This window comes from Dermacentor albipictus, chromosome 7 (genome assembly GCF_038994185.2).
Source record: "Dermacentor albipictus isolate Rhodes 1998 colony chromosome 7, USDA_Dalb.pri_finalv2, whole genome shotgun sequence".
NCBI classification, from domain to species: domain Eukaryota; kingdom Metazoa; phylum Arthropoda; class Arachnida; order Ixodida; family Ixodidae; genus Dermacentor; species Dermacentor albipictus.
This window is the reverse complement of record NC_091827.1, coordinates 49581205-49603664: the sequence shown is the minus strand read 5'-3', so window position 1 is coordinate 49603664 and position 22460 is coordinate 49581205. Positions and strand designations below refer to the sequence as shown.

Here is a 22460-nt window from a genome sequence, read left to right as displayed (position 1 = left end):
GATGGATGTGTCAATTTCCCTTTATCAATTGCTTGTCTCCCCCTCGCGAGTTTCCGCAGAACTATTACGCTATACCTATTCTGGTACATAACAACTTAACGAGGCATACATGAGAGCACCAAGACGTAGGCACCTGTCTGATGAAGCACATGACAAACGTGTCATGATAGTCATTACATGACCGATCATGCATGCTCGTCATACACTCTTGTCATACTATGCCAACTTGGATAAATACCAAGACGTAGGCGGCTGTTTCATGACATACAATGTCTTGCAGATTAGTGAAATATTTATTTTTTTATTGCTAAAACATCATATGCACCACCACGCAAAAATACGTCTGAATCTGAGTGATAGAAAGATGATATCGAAAATGGCCGACGGCGCAAGAGTAAAAACAAGCGAAAAAAATTATCTGATTGACGCCGAAATCCGTAGGGAGCTTCTTTTAAAGGAAGTAAAATTTCGCACGTTTCGGTCTGGGTTGGAACTGAACCAGGGCATCCGGGGTGTAAGACGAGCATGCTTCACCGACTTGCGACGGCTCCATGGTTGTGGAAAACTAAAGGTGTCCCTATTGCGTGCGTCACTCCAAACGTCGCATCACAGCAATTTAGCTGAGTAAAGGTGTGGCCTACTGCCTTCGCCAGTGTGATTGTGCGGCGCAGCAAATGGCGAGGAGTGGGAACCACGTCACTAGTGCATCAATTGAGCGCGTTCATGAAGTTCCCAGGTATAAACTCGGCAGAATGTTTCGCATTCCCACACGCAAACAGTGTTAGGTGTCTCTGCCGCTACTTACTGTTAAAGTCAAAGCTTTTTTTGGCCGCACATTAGATGTTAACAGAACGCGCAAGTTTCCAAGGCTCTAGATGGGCATATTACACTGCTGCCTAAACCACAACACGTCTCTCTAGAAGTGCTATATACCCCGTCAAAGGAGAACACTGACAGCGTTGAAGCCACGACGTGAGGAGCAATGCTATCATTGTCGTTGCTCCGCGACAAAGCGTTAAATACGTGCAGAGCAGCCGTAAAGCATTCATTGTAGAGACCGAGCGACGCCTTCCCGGAGCCGCTCATCAAGCGGCGGTGCCATCCCATGCACGAACAAACGGGCGTTCCCTAGCGCGCATTCCCTAGGTAGCATATTGAAAATAGAAAGGCGTGCTAACCAAAGCCGACGTCAAAGAAAGGCAGAGCCGTTGTCCATGGTATACTGTATGTATACTTGCTGAAATTGTGGTATAATTAAGAAGATCCAACGTTGCACAGTTGCATGATATGTTTTTTCATTACTCGCATTATTTTGTTCACTCTCTTATCACACGGTAATTGTTGCCGGACTCCTTGGTTTCCGTTATTCCTGTGGAGTCCTATGATTCCCTTTTTTTCCTTACGCGCATGCACGCAGACATTGTCTTTTTTGGCGTTTACTTCGGTTGACTCCCATTTCTTTCCATGTTTTAATTCTTGCTTTTTTTTTACCAAGAGGACAGGCGCGCGCATCCCGGACACGGTGAAGTTTGTCGTGCATAGTGGGTACTTCTCGGCGACATTGACACAGAACACACGTACCGGCTATTTTACCCACGGCGGGACTGATTCTAGCTGCATGGCTTGCTAAGACCCACATTATAATAGCTCGGCTCTCTGCGGCTATCTCGAGGAGCGAAGCGACCATTTTTTCACCGAGAGTTCAGATGTGGATACTCAAATTCCAGGCAGGGCAAACCCGCTTGGAGTCGCCTAAGAAGGCATTCTCTTCAAAACATATAGCATTTTCATGTAACAATCTTCACATTATTGAACAGTCACTGTAGCAAACGCCAAACAATGTGAAGGCAAAAGCCTGCACGCACAAGAGACCTTCATAAAATTTCTTGACATTCACATTCGGATGCTTTCTTGCATCCTATTGTTTTCTCCCACCACAGGTCGTGGGCCCGAGTGGCTTCATTAACTCTATATTAACAGTGCCCTAGTTAACCTCGACTTAGTACGAAGCGTCGTGGGTTCGCCTTCCCCATGAGCTCGAGGGTTCGACGGCCACAGAGGGTAGTGGATTCGAGTGCCTAAGTCAATTCTATCACAATTAAAATTGCCTTTGTTTTTTTATGATGAGCGGCATGAGAGCCAGCTGTCGAAGAAGCCGACGACGAGGGCGCGACCAGTTGCATAAGCACTCGTCTGTCCGAGGCGACCTCACTTCGGTTTCTAGACCGCACTCCGTGACTTCCAGATCACCGGAGGTATCAGCCACTTGAGGCTTTCACCTTACGAAGGCATGCATAGCAGCTCAGCGTAGTACAAGAGAAGCTGAATTTTCTTCTTTCGTATTTTTCAGCATTCATACATATGTAGCAGGAAGAGTCTGCACCGGCTCAATTCACGATAGAGAAACCCGTCATGAGCGGTCTTTAAGACTACGCGTTTAGACTTATAAAGCAAAAGCTGTTAGTGGTACGTTGGTCGGAATTTTCTGTGTCGTCACCATCGTTATCAGCAAAAAACAAAGCAAACCGACGACCATCACCATTCACCAGCCGAGAGCTTCGGATCAGGGAGAAACCTCACAACAGAAAACCTGTAGCAACGCCTCTGCTATCTATGGAACCACGCAGTAAAACAATCAACGGTACTTCAGCACAGACTCATTTACCGGGTTTGTGGTTCGATGTGCCTTATTGTTCTGTCTCTGACATGTAAACTGAACTATCTGCAAAATCGGGCCAAACACGTAGACGCGCCAACCCTTCGGAAGCAGCAAAGCATTATGAAACACCATTCCAGCGCACAATTGAACACGGAAGAGGAGAGAAAGACAACACGAACGCCGGACTTCAACTGAATTTTATTCAGGGAAAACAGGGCTCTATGTACACAGGGTTGAGGAAGTGGGGGACTGGTAGTGCGCAGGACCACTCAAAAATATTTCCTTGGTCTAGGCAAAGGTCATCAGATTTGACAAACCAAAATAATACTAAAAAGAAAAACTTTTCCCTCACTTTTATACATCACTCAGTACAATCGTGCTCATCTTCCGCCCTACCTAGCTGATTCGACACACCCGTTTGCCCTGAGATAATCAATTTCTTTTGTCCCGAGTACAACAGAAGGAGCACTGACACAGTGATCGTTTTCATTGGAGATACAAAACGCTTCAAATATTTCCCGGTGTTTCTGATTGCTATATTTGCGCAACAGGCGTGTTCGTTCGAAAAACGCGTGGTCATTTATCCGACCACATTCGCGGTTGCTCGCACAAGCCAGCATGCAAGGCGTTTTTCGAACGAACACGCATGTTGCGCAAATATAGCAATTAGAAACATCGGGAAATATTTGAAGCATATCCGGCGTTCGTGTTGTCTTTCTCTCCTCGTCCGTGTTCACTTGTGCGCTGGTACGATGTTTCATAATGCTAATCATGACAAACTAGCCCAGCTGTCCATACTTAGGAAGCAGCAAACCTTTACGGAATTTGGAACGTCCTGTTGCACCAATCGAGAGCACAACCATACTTAATCTCGCGTGCACTGGGCTAACACTGTGGAAGAATATTGATAAAATGGTTACGGCGGAACCTGTCGGTGCTTCCTATAGTGATCACAAAGCAGAACTCAATGTTCTTCAAACTATTCTGAACATTGTAAGCCTGAGTGTGCGTGTTTCATTTTGTGATGCCATTGGTCATGACAGCTCACTGACCTTCACAGAGATGAGTGCCTGAAAATTTTCTTTTCTCTTTCATGCAGAGCTGGTGGCGGTGAGGGAAAGGATGATTCGAAGGTGGGGTACATAGTACTGGCACTTGTGCTACTCCTGCTTCTAATCGGAGTCATCTCTTTTATTGCATTTTCTGGAAGTTCAGATGGTGAGTGTAACCACTTTCTCTCATTCGATGGAAAGGTAGTAGTTAGTTCTCTCATTTAGTTATTTCATTCTTGAATGCATGCTTTAGCATCCTACAAAAATGCACCAATTGAAGTGAAATACAATAATTATGTAGATACAACGCACACTTTGCAACTTATGTTGGGCCAAGTTATAGGGATGACGGCTATATTAGGCCATATTAGCATTGATTTGGGTATCTTACAATGTTTCTTCAAAATTCCCCGGAAAGTCATAATCCTGTTGAGGTCAGTTAAAACGCAGTTCTTGACAACTTGTTGAAGAAGTTATCAATCACAACTAAGGGTAGGTCATCGCAAGATTTCCAATTTGAAACAAGAAATGCATGCGCCAAGCACATTTGGAAACAATTCTGCTATATGAATGGGAACTTGAGGCGATTTAATGGGTATGCGTATACCTTCGCTCACAAATGATTATGATGTGAGAACTATAAACCATGCAATGAACAGTTCACAGATGATTACGATACTCCCTATGGCGAATTTTGAGCGTAGCTGTTTGTCTTTTGAATTCGCGATGTATTATGGCAACGAATTTGATTCTGAATGAGACGATGCTCTCGGCAGTGGCGCTATCGTCTCGGGCAGCTCATTAAGCAGCAGCCAGCAGCAGCAGCAGACAAAGCATTTCCACCACTTCCGTTGCTCACTGTTCCGAAACAAAGCACAAACACTGGCCCGCGTGGCTCGCGCTGAGCGCATTCTTCAGCGGCAGCGGTGGCGCTGCATGCGAAGTAGCGCATGCGCAGTGTGTCCGAAGCCAACAGCAGTGCTTTTTTTCAGCGCTGGCTGCCATGCCTTGTCCTCGTCCTCGCCAGCCCTCTGCTTTCCTCCTCACCCTTTCGCATCTTCGTCAGTGCACCGTCCTCTCCGCTTTACTCCTCGCGTTTTTCATTTCCCCTGCACTCCGCGCTCGCTTTTTTTTCTTTTTCTGTGTTTGAGTGCAGAAATTTGCACTAATTTCCGTAGTGCTGAAATTAGGACTAGTTCTCATTTCTGCACTACGGTAAAGTTGGTGACTGGTTAATTAATGCCATTGTGAGCATAGCTATGTGGCGAAGCTTTTTTTAAGGCGAACACGGTTAAACAGAATATATATGTTTCCCATCATTTACGTAAAGGGTCAACCAACACATTAGTGATAACTAAACATAGTAGACAAACGAGCCAAACTAATTTTCATTAAGTCTGTTCTGAGTGCCTGTTTCATTGAAATTCAGTGAATCTGTTCAACCTGAATGCATCTTGGCATGCTCTTGACGCAGGACGCTCAATGACAGCTAAACCACTATAGTGCCTTATTTTACTTCCACGCGAAACCCTAAAAATTTATGATCAGCCTAAACCTATTTTTTTATGAAACCTTACATCCTACGGCACGCGTTTCGCTGGCAGCTGACGCAAGGATTATAGGTGTGTGTTCGCGCGTGTGCATGTGTGTTGTGCGAGTAGGACGAGGCTACGCGTTAGATTTCCGGCCGGATATCGACGATCACAATTGCGACGACGCTCATGTTGTGAATTTCGGAGATGCGTTAAGGAACCCCTGGTGGTTATAATAATCCACATTGGTCCGTCAAACAACGTGCCAATCGATATGATCTCCTCTATCGCTTGTTTCAATTTCAGTGGAGCCGACCAGCGGGGAGGCCGAAGGCAGCGGTGGCAGCCATGGTCGCGGCGGTGGCGCCGTTTTTGTCCCCCGCACGCCTCCCGCACTACCTCCGACCACGGAAGCAGCGTTAACAGGTCTGAGACCACATAGGCACACACTCCAGCGTTAACACTAAGTGTGAAAATTAGAGCTTCTATACGTTAAGGAAAACGTCAGATGAGTTCCTCTTGGCAGGTACGACCATCAAAGGAGACGCGTAAAGCTCAAACGCCGTTTTAGCTTGGCAACCTCCTTTACAGCACACTTAGCCAAAGCTTCCCCTTCGGTGCCGTCGTAACGGCTGTACAATACATTTCAACCCAAGCAGGTTGGCTTCTAAATTTTCTTTAGCTTAAGCACGCACTAAATGCGGCTAACGCACCGCGACCTTTGACGCTGCTAAATTCCCTAACACAATCTTATTACGTATTGAGCAGGGGCAATTGTGTAACCAAATTTTTATATCAAACCGATTACAAATCTTCGAGAAAGTGATCTTTCGCATGCAAATTGAATGTCAAACATTCAGAATATCTAAAAAAAAACATCGTGAGCTCCAAGGAGTCCGTTCAGCAACAAAAGCCCAGTACAAATCAATAATTACTCCTAACAAGGTTTTAAACATGATGTATCACCTACTTACCAGCTTGTACATCCGAAACAACGAGCGCAGTATGACCTCTATGCGCAAAGCAAAAATTTTAAACAAAGCAAAGTCGATGATGTCTGCGGCAAAACGACGGCGCAGAAGAAAAAAAAAATGGAACAGCGTGTCCGAGAACCACGTAGTAGCATGAACTGCTCGGGGAAAGTACGAAGGGCAATACTACACTGCCGAACTGTTATTAAGGATATTCAAACATGGTGAGATTGACATTGAACTAGACATACTGCTTCATCTAAATAGTGGCGCCGCATTCCTGGGCTCCGAAAGGCTACACAGGCCTACTCAACGGCTGGAAACAATTATTCACACGTGACCGCCCGTACGTGCTTGTTCAACAACTGAACCATCTTAGCAGCATCTGCAGCACTCCCGCTAAAGTTTCCTTCAAACGAATCTACATTTCCAACACGCAGGCAGCAAGAACTGTTCCTCTTCTTTACAGTACTGGAACGAAACGGGTATTCGAGAAGCTCGACCAAAGGATTCTGAAATGGGATAGAAATCGAATATGCATTGAACATGATTCAAAAAGCAATGATTATTCGATTCGCTATGAAAATCTCAATTTTCTGCATAAGCCTTGTACTAGGCAATTGTGAGTTTGATCACATTAAAAACAACAACTTTCGTCTTATTCACAAACGCCTTGAAAATCTCGTGTTCAAAACTATGCCGCTACTTTTTACTGTTCTACCCTTGTTACCGTTATAACATTTGTACTACTTTTACTGGCATTAACTGTGTAATGGTTTTAATGTAAACTTATCTCATATACTAGGTAATGCGCCGTATTCTTGAAATCAGGTTTTTGCATATTGTAAGAGTACGTTGCCTTACGGTCTCATGCTGTGGGATCTCCTGCTGCACACTCCTACTCGTTATAGAAAAAAAAAGAAATGTAACGGATCATAATTACTACTCCTCTTAACAAGCAAATCAAATACGGTTACCAATTACTGCCCCACAAAAATAAATTGGGTAAATACAAAAAAGCAATCGATTACTTTACCGTTACTTTTCTGCCGATTTTATTAACATTGCACAAATCCAGCAACTATATCGAGCTGGCGCTCCTCTTGAATTGCATCCTGTGCAGCCCTTAACACCTTGCTTATCTTCAATGAGAACTGCCTTTCAAATTTTTAATTGGTAATCGTCTCTCTCTCTCCCTCTGTCTGTTGTTATGCGGGGACATTCGCAGCAACAGCGAAACTGCGCATAATGAGCGGGCGGTTGATAAGGGCTGCGTTTTATCTCACGAATATACGTCGCGCACGAGATTGTGGTCACTCAAATCAGCGACGCTCGGAACTGAGTCGTGTATGAAGCGAAGCACTTCTTCGTTACCGGAGCTAGGGAAAGGCTCTCGTGATAGCGCCAGTCGAGAATAGAAAAATCGCCAACTGGAGATTCTTAAGGGCCAACAATCGAAGGGGGGGCCAGCGCTACGTAGTAGCGCGAATTGAATTTACCCGCCAACATGTGATGCACCTCCTGCCGGTGTCATTTACTGTTCGCAACCATCATCATCAGCCTGGTTACGCCCACTGCATAGCAAAGGCCTCTCCCATACTTCTCCAACAGCCCCGGTCATGTACTAATTGTGGCCATGCCGTCCCTGCAAACTTCTTAATCTCATCCGCCCACCTAACTTTCTGCCGCCCCCTGCTACGCTTCCCTTCCCTTGGGAGGGAAGCGTTAGTAACGCAATGCAGCAACTGTTCATGTTCGTTGAAAAGTTGTGAAAATTAGTGGTGTAATTCGACGTACAGCTGCGTATTATTTAGCCTGCATAATGCTATTCGTAACAATGAGTAAGGTCTGCAGGGTCATCATTTTTAAGTTGTCGCGGATTGTTTAAACATTGGCTGTGGCAGTTGGCATAATTCTTGTCGTTGAACTAGGGGATGCAAAGAGGCAGACATCACTAGCAAGAGAAATCTAAACACATATTCCACTATTTAGGAAAATTAATATTTGCTACTTAATTGATAAATTTATGCTACATATTATAATTTACGAATGGTAGACGGAGTTTTCTGGACTCATCCACTTGAAAAGAACTGCCAGAATGACAGCTGTCACCAGACATTTCCTAGAGTGTGTGACGCAATAAATGGGCGTTCCAGTTACTTTCCTTCAGTGCGCAAAATACCAATTTGTTAGAGAAAGTTAACCAGCTATGTAGTTTGATGGCGCATATCTTCAAATCAGTGTCATTTCGGAAGGCACATGTTCTACACCGCTGCGCACGCGTTTTCTTGAGTTCACGGGCAGTGCAGTGGACTCTGTGCCTCTGTCATATGTAAAGTATACATTGGTTAAACTCGTAGGTGCCTAAATGAAATATTAAAAGGACGATGTTGTAAATTGAAAGGCAACCATTTCCATGCATTCCGGAATACCTTGACGGGATTGCTGATGCGCACCCAATTTCGTTAGTACTACAGTTCTTCCTGTGACCAGATGACAAGAGTGACAGTCGGAGCACCAAATACAGATAAAATGGATGACACATGCCGAAGCATGGCGTCTCTGACGCTGAATGAAAAAATTCAGAGACGACTACGACACTGACTAATGGGAATTTCGAGCGGAGCTGTTTGCGTGCTCTGAATTAGCGATACATTGTGGCTAATAACTTTATTCAGAACGACAGGGTCCTCGTGGTGGTGGCGCCACCCTTCGCTTGGGGATCTCGCTTATCAGCTGCGGCAGACGAAGCACTTCCAGCGGTTGCGTAGCTCATTGCTCAGAAATAAATGGCTGACACTTTTTCGTATTATACTCACGCATGGAAATGACAGCAAAGAACGGGGGTGTCGAAACTGTGAGTTACAAATGTCCCTCATGATTGGGCGAAATTGTTCAACAATACACGTAACACTCCAGCACAACGACAGCGGCTAGCAGAGTGGGCGATCATCGGAAATCTTATCTATGGGCCAAGCGTGTCGGCTTTCATACTTGACCCGTCGAAGGTTTCAATGTAATCGCTGGTACCCGCTGTTACATTTTGCCTACGACGCGTGGTATAGCCGGCGCGGATGCAATGGATGCCGGGGCTTCATTCAAAGCGGCGGACATTTTGGCCCGTTCAGCGCTGCCGTAACGCCTCCTGCCATGCGCGTCCAGACATGTTTCAATGCCACGTGTCTTCGTGTGTGCGTGTGTGTGTGTGTGTGTGTGTGTGTGCATGTTGGTGCCCACGCTTGTCAAAGCGCGGCAGCCGGGGAGAGGAGCTCCCTCAACTGTGAAGCGAGGAGGTCTGAGCGGCGCCGGCCCGGCGGATGCGTCACCTACTCGTCTCAACGTGTCTCTCAGCGTGTCCGCGCCCCCCATCACGTGCGCCTCTGATGAGGCATTCCTTCTTGCCCTCGACTCCGACAATATAAAAGCAGCTGCCCCCGAACGCCAAGAGAGAGGCTCCTATTTCTTCCGTCGAGTAACGTGCTCTCCCGTCTCTCCACTTCGGTCGACCTGACCGGCCGCGCTTTTGCGATGCTAGAATAAACAGGTTGTTCTGTCAGCAGTCGACTCATGCTTTTTCAGCACCTTAGGATGCTTCCAGTTGTGCCCCAGGCCGCCAGGCCAACGCTACCCTTGTGGCTTGCGACCCAGGTTGCAACAACTGTTTGCCAGCGGTGAGATCGCGACAACGGAGGCCAGCGGCGAAGATATGCGGTTGACTCTATGCTGAGCAGCACAACGACCATCCGGGAGCAGTGCAACGAGCCCTGTGTGATGACTGGTTGCCTGCAGCGAAACGACTGCGCTGAATTCTTGGCTGCGAGGTTTGGTGAGTGCGGGACTTTCATCTTCTGAGTTCTGCCAGGCTTTTGTTAGTGTCAGAAACAGAGCTGGTAATTGTGGTTGTCCTTGCTGCCGGGTTAGTTTGCGGCAAGACAATAGTAGGCTGTAGGGAAAGCAGCATTCAGAGCAGCCATGGATTGGAAGTCGTTGCGCAAACCGAAATTGCTGGAGCTTGCAAGAGAGTTGGGTCTGGAATTCTCAGACAAACTCAGAAAACCGGAACTGCTGAGGGCTATTCTTGAGTTAAAAGCTGAGGATGACGAGCTGTCTGAATGCCTTGAGACCATTGAGGAGAGGGCAAAAAGACAAGAGCGCGAACCTAAAGAACAAAAAGAGAAAGAGAAAGAAGAGCGCGACCGTCAACACACTTTGGAAATGAAGCGTCGCGAGGTAGAGATGGAACACGCTCGTAATGGAAGTTAGGCAACATGGTGCAGGAGAACGAGTATTGTTCAAAATGACTGACCTGATGCGGCCATTTAAGTTTGGAAAGGATATTGGTTTGTTCTTGGTTAACTTTGAGCGAACGTGCGAGAAGCAGGGGTTCTCTCGGGAAACGTGGCCACAGCGCATGCTCACTTTGTTACCCAGCGAGGCGGCCGACGTAGTCGCTCGCTTGAAGAGAGAGGACGCAGAGGATTTCGACAAAGTGAAATCGAGTCTGCTAAAGAAGTACCGGCTGTCAGCGGAGGCGTTCCGTCGGATGTTTCGGGAAAATGAGAAAGGCAGAAGTGAGTCATATACAGAGTTCGCCTACAGGCTAATGCCAAACATGCAGGAGTGGCTCAAAGAAGAGAAAGCGTTTGATGACCACGAAAAAGTTCTGCAATGTTTCGGGCTGGAACAGTTTTATAGTCGGTTACCGGAGAACGTGCGGTACTGAGTCTTGGATAAGCCAGACGTTAGTACGGTGGCTAAAGCCGCCGAGCTAGCCGAGGATTTTGTGACGCGTCGGGCTCGCGGAGCTAAGGACGGTCAAAAGGGTGAATTTGGCTCCAAGTTTGAGAGGCTGAAGTTCACACCCATGAGAGCAAAGGGGGACACACGTAGTGCGGATGTCAGTGAAATCAGTCCGACCGAACGTAAGGAGACGGCGGCAGCCGAAGCCGAACGCAGAAAGCGGTTCGAGACGAGGAAAGCGCGCGTGTGTTATACATGTCAGAGGCCGGGTCACTTTTTGGCGCAGTGTCCAGAAACAAAAACAAAAGTCGTGTTTTTGTCATTATGCAGCACTGACGAGAACATGAAGCTTCTCGAGCCTTACATGCGAGACCTCCTCGTGAACGGGAAAGAGTGCCGAGTGCTTCGCGATTCCGCAGCTACGATGGATGTAGTTCACCCCTCCTACATAGAACCCGATATGTTCACGAGCGAGTGCGCATGGATCAAGCAAGCCATGGAAGCTCATAGCGTGCCTGCCCGTAACAAAAGTGCTTATTAGGGAGTTTTAGTGTTGGGGACGCAAGCGGCTTGCGTACGCAAGAACTAGGGGCGACGTTACTGCGCTTGCGCAGACCGCTACGTCTACTTGCGTCCTTGGGTGGTTGGAGCGGCCGAAGACATCGCTGCCCCTAAGAGGTCACGTTACCCACGTGACTCTTGCGCTGTAGGAGAGCTTACAAGTAGCTAGCGGGTAGATAATTAAATAAATATTTCGTCAAGTGTCGACAGACGTTGTTTTTATGTGTATTAGAGAGGTTTAGCGTGTCTGGTATTCGGATAAACGCAGTTGGGGTGTTGGGGCGGAGCCATAAACGGGAGCGTCCTGCTTGGTGCATCCACCTGGCGGCGCAAAGCTCAAATCGACAAAAGCAGCTAATATTGGTGTAACCAAGTCTATTCTACTTCACTGCTGGAGTAAATTATCGGCACTGGCATAACTGCGTTGGTGCCAAAAATTTATACCCGCAGCAAAGTAAAATACACTTGGTTACTGCAATATGAGCTGTTTTTGCCTGTTTGACCTTTGCGCCACCAGGTGGCAGCACCATGCAGACCGCTCTAGTTCATGGCTCCGCCCCAACGCCCCAGCCTGCGTGTATCCGATTACCGGACGCTGTAAACCTCTCTATTAACTGCTTCTAATAAAAAGAGTTCAATGTACTTCACTTCAAATGCTTCATTTGATATTTTATAACATGATAACGCAGCAACGATCAGACGTTGGTGGTGCTGCGAGCGCATCCGCCCTCATTGCGGTTTGCGTTTGGGGCCGCTAACCTATAACACGTTTCTGCTTGCGTACGCAAACGCAAACGCACCCAAGAGCTTGGGGCCCCAACGCCTTGCGTCCCCAATACTAAAACTCTCTATTGAAGGACCTTTCGGAGCGGTTGAGACGGAGGCCCCAGTGTCATCTGTGCTGCCCCCCCAGTACCCGTACCTATTTTCGAACAGGTCCGATCACCTCCTGCGCGAGAAGTGGCTTTTGTTTGGTGAGGCTAGCGTTCAGGCCTCAACCAGATCGAAGGTTCGGGAGCTCGCTGCAAAGGCGGTAGTCGCGCGGCCGACGTTGTCGAACAATGAGAAAGGGTCAGAGGCGCAGCAAGCTGATATTCAGAGCACGTCCAAACTGAATAAAATTGAGCCTGTAGCGTTGAAGGCACCAGATACTGGAGAGCAAATGCCCGACAGGGGAAAGTTAGAAGAGCTATCTGCAGATTTGCTCATCGCGCCTACGTCAGACGGACTTAATAGGTTGCTAAAAGTCAGCCGGTCGGCTTTGATAGCCGAGCAAAAAAAAAATGGCTGTGGCTTAGGTAAGGTTAAGCCCAGGATGCGAAGCATACTAGCCTTTATTTTAGTTGTTGAACCACTGTTTAGCTTGGTGAACTGCTGTTGCTTGGCTATATTTGGTTCGGCTAGACGAAGAAACAACTCATGCGTTACTCTGCTTCGCCTTGGACGCCCCGCATTGGACGCGGTGAGCGTCGAGCAACGCAGCGTTCGGCGCGGCAACGAAATGTGTGCCTGGGCAAGCGACGCACGCCTGAGCCTTAGAAAGATCTAAGGCAACACATTCACTAAAGGCGCTTTTGTACCGCTTTGAAGCATCGTACTCGTGGCTCAGTGGTAGCGTCTCCGTCTCACACTCCGGAGACCCTGGTTCGATTCCCACCCAGCCCATCTTGCAAGAGTTGAGCCAAAGCCACTTCTCCTCTGTCGTGACGTCACGGTGTCACGTGGTTTCAAGGCGACACCGCCGCGCCTGAGGAGCTGGGTTGAGCTCTCGTAATATGCTTCGCATAAAAAAGAATGGCAGCCTAGAAAACATACGCTGCAATGTGAAGGAAGGTATCGCCAAGAAAAATGCTCGTTTTGTGGAAAGAGGTGGGGTCCTTTACCGGAAGTATCTAGACCGCAGGGGGTGGAGTTTGATCAGCTGATCGTGCCTAAGTGCTACCGTTAGGATCTGTTGCGCTTGTCGCATGGGGGTTCGTGGTGCGGACACCTAGGAGTTAAGAAAACTAAGGACCGTCTCTTGTAAGAGTACTATTGGCCAGGGAGTTTTTGGGACTCAGATCACTTTGTGAGGACATGGGACACCTGTCAGCGGGTGGGCAAACTAGGGGACAAATCGAGGACGCCGTTGAAGTTGGTACCTATCATTACGGAGCCTTTTAGACGGCTCGTTATTGATACAGTTGGACCTCTGCCGGTAAAAGCCCCGGGTTCAGACACATTTTGACTGGGATCTGCCCAGCGACAAAGTTCCCTGAAGCAATGCCGCTTAAAGGGAAGCTGAAACGGTTTTCAAGTTCCATGAATTTCTGGGATTGGGAAGAGCAGACTTAATAATTTATGGTTCCGAAATTTTTTTTTCGTATTGTTAATATAACGGGCGGAAATCGCTTTCTAAATCGCCCGCGCGGACACGCCCCCCATCGCTTCCCGGAGCGCCGGGTGGGGACGTTGCCAGGGGAGAGAGGCGGAGAATGACGTCAGGGGCGGAGACCGAGCCAACCGAGCTGCGGACCGGCGTGCTGACATGTCTCTTTCCGGCCTGCGCTTTACTGAACGACGCTACGAGAGATCTGCCGCCGCCGCCGCCGCTCACGTTTGTTTTGCGATTTTCGTGAACTGTTCTTTCCTTCTGTGCTGCGTGAGTGCCTACAGCCAAGGGCGCCCAACATGCCCTCGTTCTGTGCAGCATTCGGCTGCGCGAACACAGGCGGGCGAGACGATGTGGTGTTTCACAAATTCCCGAAGGAAAAGAAGCTTGCAGTGCAGTGGGTGCGTGCGGTGAGGAGAGATAAGTTCGTGCCGACGAAATCAACTGTGCTGTGCTCGGACCATTTCCGCGACAGTGACTATCATCGGAGCTTGAAAACGATGCGGGCAATCGGTATTTGCAGCCTGGTAACAGTTTTAGCGTAGCCGGATAGCCTTACGACAAATGCGAAAACGCGTTGTTGCTAGCATTGCTATACTCCGTTTCATACATCAGGTGCAATGCTGTGGAGGCTTGAGATACTTCTTGCAGTGGCTGCGTTCGCACTTAGACAAAGTTCGGTGTTTCTTGACCCAATTTTTCAGAAAGCTTTCCATATATAAGCTCAGTTCTGAATGAAAAAAAAAAAGAATTTACCCATAGAAACCATCCGTATACATATACACGGCTACTAACACGTTCTTTTAAAAAAATTTCTTTTCAGTATTTTTCAATTGCAGCCCGTCGCGGCAGCTTCACGTGCATGATCGCGCGAGCAAACGCCGCTGGCACGCTGGGAAGCATAGACGGAAACTCGCGCAGTAATAAACTTTGGTGACCGGACTTCGAGCGTAGCTTCCACAGCGATGCACCCGAGGTATCAAATGGAGTGTAGGCTTGCCTAGTGACATTCGACGTACGGTTCAGTTATCGTGTTTACCACACGGCGGTGCTAAAACTGCCTAATATCTTTATATCAACACTAGCATGGAGCACGCATACCGATTCTTGATCGAGCCACACTCGCAAAGTCGTCGAACCATAGTATGAATATTGCACATATAATACCTCTGGTCATCTCTGGATGTGTATGATAAGCAACATCCATGACTGTACCTCACAGCACTGCATGTGCGCGCTTTGAAACGCGGCACTTATGTTCGCGATTGTGTATCAACGCTGAAAAAACCACGGGACTTTAGACATCGCGGAATTGCACCCGTGTTTAGAATCTAATGAGAAGTTAGTGCTTCGGCATTCTTCCAGCAGCATGTTCCCAGTGACACTTTAGCGCATTTTTTCTCCCGTCATTGCAACGTGCAGCTACATGAAAAAAAAAAAAAAAACATACGTACCAGCTAAGATTTCCAGCGCGCGAGAAGGTGCACACACCGCTCTCGCTGTTGGCACACTCACTATCGTCGTTGACTCTGTTGCCGCCATCGTTTTCCGTATCGGCTGTAGGTTCAAACATGTAGGGGGACAATACAAGCTGTTGGAGACAGCGAGAACGTTCCATCTTGCAACTCAGCTAGCCAGAACAGCAGAACCGCGTGCTACCAGAGAGAAAGGAATGGTGCTACGCTCTGAAACGGAGACATGCGGCGGCGCCGACCGGCGACTACCGCCAACGACGTCACAGCGGCCTCGACCAATCACGGGCAACGGCGGCGTTCGCGCGATGCCCTGAGGCGCTGGCGCGCGTTTTCTTGGAAAAACAGGTGCTTGCGCTTGTTTCCGCCCTTTTTGAACCTGATATTCGTGTTCAGGGGACTCAAAACTGTAGAATGCCGCAGAGAACTCATTTTTTTCGAAAAGTGTTTCAGCTTCCCTTTAAAGAACTCAGCTCAGTTGAGATAGTCGATGCACTACTGTCCATATTTGCGTGAGTTGGTTTTTCTGCGGAAGTCCAATCAGATCAGGGCACAGTGTTTACTAGCGCTTTGATGACAGCCTTTCTCAAAATGTGCGGGGTAAAGCTGTTACACAGCTTAGTGTACCACCCCCAGTCGAATTCCGTTGAGAAGCTCCACTTCGTCATGAAGCGCGTGTTGAGAGCATTGTGTTTTGAACATCAAACTGACTGGGAGCTGTCTGCCTGGGGTGATGTTTGCATTAAGGACCGCTCCGCATTTGGCTACGGGGTTTTCGCCAGCTCAGCTGGTGTACGGTCGCTCGCTGTGGTCTCCGCTTCGCATGCTTCGAGAATCGTGGGAAGGCAGTGGCGACGACCCATTCGTGATGGAGTACGTGCTTAGGCTCCTCGAACGCTTAAGAAGGGCACAGGAGTTGTCAGGTGAAGCAATGGCAAAGGCCCAGCACAGGGCCAAGGTTTATTATGATCGGACAGCCAGGGCCCGTCGTTTTGAGGTGGGCGATGAGGTCATGATATTGCGCACATCGCTAAAAAACAAACTCGACGTGCAGTGGGAGGGCTCAGCACGGATTGTTTAAAAACTGTCGGACGTTAAATACGTGGTGAGTCTCCCAGGAAAATGGAAAGCACAGCAAGTTTACCACTGTAATCTGCTCAAACCCTATAGACGACGGGAATCAGTGGTGTGTATGATGGTAAACGTTCCCGAAGACTTCCGGTCGAGCTTCCGGGACTAGGCTGAGTGACGAACAGGGAAGACACCGATCAAGTCATTAGTGGCTTAGTCAGTAAAGCACCGCGGTCGCCTGAGCAGAAAACCGAACTACACCAGCTCTTACAAGAGTTTCAAGGTCAGTTCTCTGAGAGGCCTAGTAGGACTTCTGTCCTTACTCTTGATATAGAACTTACCTCCCCAGAGCCAGTACGATCCAAGGCGTACCGGGTATCACCCCGCCAGCACGATATTATGGAGGCTGAGGTAAAGAAAATGCTACAGCTTGGTGTTATTCAGGCGGGTGAGAGTGATTATACCTCCCCTTTGATTTTAGTTGAGGTACCGGGCAAGGAACCTCGTCCTTGCGTCGACTACCGCAGGCTTAATTCCATCACTAAGGATTAAATTTATCCGATCCCTAACATCGAGGAGTGCCTTGAGAAAGTGAGTAGCGCTCAGTTTATTTCCACCCTAGATCTTGTCAGGGGTTATTGGCAGGTTCCACTTACAGAAGAGGCTAGTAGGTATGCGGCGTTCATTTCCCAATGGGGACATTCTGTCCTAAAGTTTTGAGTTTTGGTTTGAAGAACACGCCATACTGCTTTTCAAGCCTCATGGATAAAGTGTTGCGGGGACAGCAAGAATTCGCTTTACCGTATCTAGACGACGTAGCGATATTCTCCGCATCCTGGTCTGAGCATATGGCACACTGGCGGGCAGTGCTAACCCGCCTGCGCGAAGCGGGATTGACAGTCAAGGCTCTCAAGTGCCAATTAGCACAGGCTGAGGTTGTCTACCTCGGTCACATGATTGGACGGGGTCATCGCCACCCCTCTGAAGTAAAAGTGGCCGCTGTGCGAGACTTCCCGCAACCGCGCACGAAGACCGATATTCGGTCGTTGTTAGGTGTCGCCGGCTACTATCAGCGGTACATCCCCAGGTTCTCTGATATCGCGGCTCCCCTGACGGATGCTCTCAGAAAAACAGAGCCCCAAACAGTCGTCTGGGATGAGACAAAGGAAAGAGGTTTTAGTGCCCTAAAGAGCGCCCTAACAAGCCAGCCTGTGCTACGATCGCCAGACTGCACAAAAGGGTTCTTTCAGTGCGATGCTAGTGAGCAAGGCATGGGCGTTGTACTGTGCGAACGGGCAAATGGAGAAGTGGAACACCCCGTCCTGTATGCTAGTCGTAAGCTGACCAGTCGTGAGCAGGCGTACAGTGCCACCGAGAAAGAGTGTGCGTGTCTCGTAAGGGCCGTTCAGAAAATGTCATGCTACCTAGCCTGCTCGAGGTTTATCATTGAGACGGATCACTGCCCTCTCCAATGGCTGCAGACCATCTCTCCCAAAAATGGCCGCCTCCTGCGCTGGAGCCTCGCTTTGCAAGAATATTCCTCTGAGGTGCGTTACAAAAATGGGAGTCTCAACGGTAACGCCGATGGCCTAAGTCGAATCCCCTAACGTAGGAGTCAGCCTCAAAGTTGTTTGTTACTGATGTTTTTCTTCCTGAGGCAGGATTTTTAAGATATTGCTTTTCTTTAGTCTTTCAAAGTCATGACATCCTTTCTAGTGCAATTTTCCAATTTGTGGAGGCGTTCTGAGTGCTGCTAGACTACTGTAAGGAACTAGGCAGTGGTATAAAAGCGTAAAGAGCCTGGCAGGACTTAGTGAGGGTTGTGCCGTGCTTGCTGACTGAGCGGTTGAGTTTCGGCGTAGTTCTAACGCTTGCCGGGAGAGAGAACAAAAATGTCAACTCTCCCGAAGTCACTTTGCAGTGTCCTGTGTGAACCTGAACGAGAGAACGAGGCCTTCTCTGTGCGCTGCGCTCAAGAAACGCCGAAGGACGGCCGACTTCGGTTATGAGCATCATCGAGCGACATCCCTCCGGACAGTGGATGCAGTCCCCTGACCATCGGGATCTCCTTCTCCCGGCGGGGCGGTCTGTTACGTTTCGCCTACGACGCGCGGTATAGCCGGCGCGGATGCAACGGACGCCGAAGCTTCATTCAAAGCGGCGGACATTTTGGCCCGTTCAGCGCTGCCGTAACGCCTCCTGCCATGCGCGTTCAGGCATGTTTCAATTCCACGTGTTTTCGTGTGTGCGTGTGTGTGTGCATGTTGGTGCCCACGCTTGTCAAAGCGCGGCAGCCGGGGAGAGGAGCTCCCCCAACTGTGAAGCGAGGAGGTCTGAGCGGCGTCGGCCCGGTGGATGCGTCACCTACTCGTCTCAACGGGTCTCTCAGCGTGTCCGTGCCCCGCATCACGTGCGCCTCTGACGAGGCGTTCCTTTTTGTCCTCAAATCCGAGAGTATAAAAGCAGCTGCCCCCGGACACCAAGAGAGAGGCTCCGATTTCTTCCGTCGAGTGACGTGCTCTCCCGTCTCTCCACTTCGGTCGACCTGACCGGCCGCACTTTTGCGATGCTAGAATAAACAAGTTGTTCTGTTAGCAGTCAACTCATGCGTCGCCAGCACCTTCGGATGCTTCCAGTTGTGCCCCAGGCCGCCAGGCCAACGCTACCCTTGGGGCTTGCGACCCAGATTGCAGCACCGCGTAGCTTTCGCTGTGCTCGTTCTCTCGATAACTCCACCTACGGCGCCGACGCCGATGGTCAGCGCAAGAACAGCCGCATGGATGCTCCGCTCTAAAACGCAAAATACTTCTTGGCGTGTACATTTGGAGAAACCAGCCGTTGTGATTAAGCGGCAAAAACGGACGGGCGCGTGGTTGCAGCTGTTGCCTTATTTTCGTGTGTCATCTCTAGTCCATATCTTCCCGAAACTTTCGGAAATAAAGTAGTTGCAAGTCAGAGCGTGTGTGTCGCCTTCTTTTCCGTGTCTTCTGTATCCGCTATACGGTTACTAATTGAGTGGCAGCTCTTACCACTTGTTAAGGCCGCCTAAAATCGATTTCAGGAGAAAGAGAGACAGATAAACTTACTATATATTAGAATAGCTCAAAAATTGCACTTCCACGAGAGGTGCCCATACAATGTTTAGTTGACCCAGGCGTAGCTACAGGACGCTGATCGCAGGAAGGAGGCAATCAGTATGCAAATATTGCCCCCTTTGGATACTCTTATTCCTTCGAAGGGACAATGGTGCTTGGCTGCTTAGCATGAGGTAGCGGGATCGAATGCCAGCCACAGCGGCCACATTCCGATTGGGTGAAACGCGAAAACACCCGTGCACTTAGATTTAGGTGAACGTTAAAAACCCCAAGCTGGTCGAAATTGCCGGAGTCCTCCACTGAGCGATGCCTCATAATCAGAAAGTGCTTTTGGCCCGCAAAACCAATAATTTAATTTAGGTTCCTGCCAAATAAAAGAACTCGAGACAGCATCATCTGTTGTAGCTTGTTTCATCAAAACTGTAATTGCTTGCATGTATAAGGTTACATAAAGAAGTAATTCAACTTCTAGGAAGGTTGAAGAGTAAACAAAATAATCCCTAAGCTACAAAATTACCAGAACATATTTTAGTACAAATATTTAATGACATGTAAATACTTACGTACAAGCCTCTTACACAATCATGTGGTTCTAAGCGTTGTATGACTAACCATTTGATCGAATGACTGATTGATCGATTGTAATAATTGATAGCCGTAACGGAAAAGCGTGACAGGATTTAACCTCTCATGACGCCGCTTTATCTTGTCACAGACACTACTGAACTTGACCCTGGCGTCGCCAGCCCTACATCACAAAAGCCAGGCACAACGACACCATCCTCAACAATGCCAGCATCACCGAAACCATCATCAACAACGCCACCCCCACCCCCTCCACCACGACCCCTTCCTCCGCCACCTCCTTCCCCATCTCTGCCGCCCGCACCTGCACCCCGACCTCCGCCACCCCCTCCTCCTCCAACTACCACTCTTCCTCCGGGTAAGTGCGCTAGTACAACAGTAAAATAATGAATTATTATTGTTATTTTTAATATAGGTTCTAGAGAAACGAAATCCAAACATTTAGTATCAGAATATTAGCGCTCTGAGGAAAATGAATTGCGTTGTAGCTCCTCTTCATCCACTTGTTTTTTTTTCCGATGGAATGAAAAAAAAAACATGTGAAACGTCGGGCAATGTGCGTTGATGTGCAGGGAGGTCATGTGGAAAAATAATGCATGTTTCAGTTATCTATCATTAGAACAAACGTGCCTTTTCTCAAACGCGTCTTTACTTTTTGCCTTTACCTCGACATTATGTCAACCTGTCAATATCTCATGGCTTTATTTATTTCATTCAGTGATTGGCTTAGTTTATTCCTAACTTCCATATACAACACCTGCCTCAAGGCACTAATATTTCGTGTGCAATGCGAAAACTGTCGTCTCACTCTCATCCGCAAGTTTGGTTTGAAAACAGACGTACAAACCTACACAATGATATCTCTCCTATTCTTTCGCTAGACAATATTCGAGTCGGTCCTGCACCCATTATTCGCATGCAGCGTACTGAACAACCTAATATACATGGGTTTATCGCGTTCCAGCAGTCCGAAGACAGGAGTCAACTTGACTCTGTTTACTGTGACCTAAGTGAGGCGCCTAATTTTTTTCTCTTTCATGGCGTATTTCTCCCAAAACGCTGAGAAACCAAAGTTCGTGCATCTTTAATGCCATTTAAGCAGGATGCGTTGTTGGGCAAGTTGGTTCATTGTATTTCGGAACAGTGGTGGCGCTTACTTTCATGTGATTGTCTAGTAAGCGCAACCACTGTTCCCAATTACAATGAACCAACTTGCCCAACAACGCATCCTGCTCAACTTCATTTCTTCTACATCGGGCTCTTCCTTTTGTGTTCTCCCTCCATCATGCCAAGTATCAGCGTTTGCGCCTGTCCTGTCTTCTTTCATGTGGTTGTCTAGTAAGCGCAACCACTGTTCCCAATTTAATGCCATTGCTCAGGACTACCTTTCAGATCAGCAACGCTGTGTCACCGTCAGAGGACAGTTCTGAAGCATATTCATAGCTCTCAGAGCTCCGCCAGAGATATCTGTCTGTGGACCACTTGTCATCTGTCTCTTTGTAAATGGGGCATACAGAGCCACAAGGAACTCGTTTTTGGACTCTGACAAGTATGATGTAGAACGTACGCAATAAAGAAAAATACTTGCTGTTTGGTGAACGAAAGTCATCACATAAACTTTAGCAGCATTGAAAGTTTGGCTAATATCATCGCACCGTTTACAACGAGAATTGTGGTGAGGCTGCATGATGCGACAGTCGTAAACCGTCGGAATTTCCCCGCAAATCTTCATGTCATTGTCATGTAGAAGAAATGACGACTTGTGAATAGTGGAAACAACGTCATTATTAACATTTCCACAAGAAGTAAACGTCGTCCTGACCCTTGAGGAACGCCGCAAGTTTTCATTGCTACGGTTTACTTTGTTTGGCAAAGAATGTAACGGATGCCAAAGATCCCAGGCATGACGTGACAAACGCCGTGAGACGGAATTATGCACCAGTGCAAATGCTACACTCTCTTGGCCTACGTTTACCCCTCCTCATCAGTGAATGGTTTATCCCGAATCCCTCTGTGTGAGCAGACACGGCGTGTCCTCACATGGCCGTCTACCTTGGAGTAAGAGGGAATGAGGGTGTCCGGAGGGTGGGTGGTATAAGAAGGCGAGCGAGACGCTACGTGAAGACAAATCATCTCTGCGCTTGCGTACAGGAGCACGCACACCGAACGTTTTTGTATGTGACTTGGAGTGCATTGCTCACCCGTAATGGTGTATTAGGCTTCCGTTATGGGGTTGCACATCATCTAGCGTTCGCTGCCAGATGCACTCTGATTGTCGATCTGGTTCTAGCTCCATGCAGACTCTGATGAAGCTCGCGAAAACCCCCTCCCTGTAACATGTACCAGCTCGC

The 22460-nt window shown here is 48.2% G+C and overlaps 1 protein-coding gene across 1 annotated transcript in view; it reads left to right on the top strand.

The window, feature by feature from the left end:
* Nucleotides 1–3759: 3759 nt before the first annotated feature.
* LOC135910150 (uncharacterized) overlaps nucleotides 3760–22460 on the top strand; it is a 59313-nt gene continuing 40612 nt past the window's right edge. The window contains exons 1-3 of the mRNA XM_065442185.2: nucleotides 3760–3877; nucleotides 5550–5669; nucleotides 20240–20467. Coding sequence (XP_065298257.2) covers nucleotides 20314–20467 — 154 coding nt within the window. The 5' untranslated portion in view covers nucleotides 3760–3877; nucleotides 5550–5669; nucleotides 20240–20313. The remainder of the gene's footprint in view (nucleotides 3878–5549; nucleotides 5670–20239; nucleotides 20468–22460) is intronic.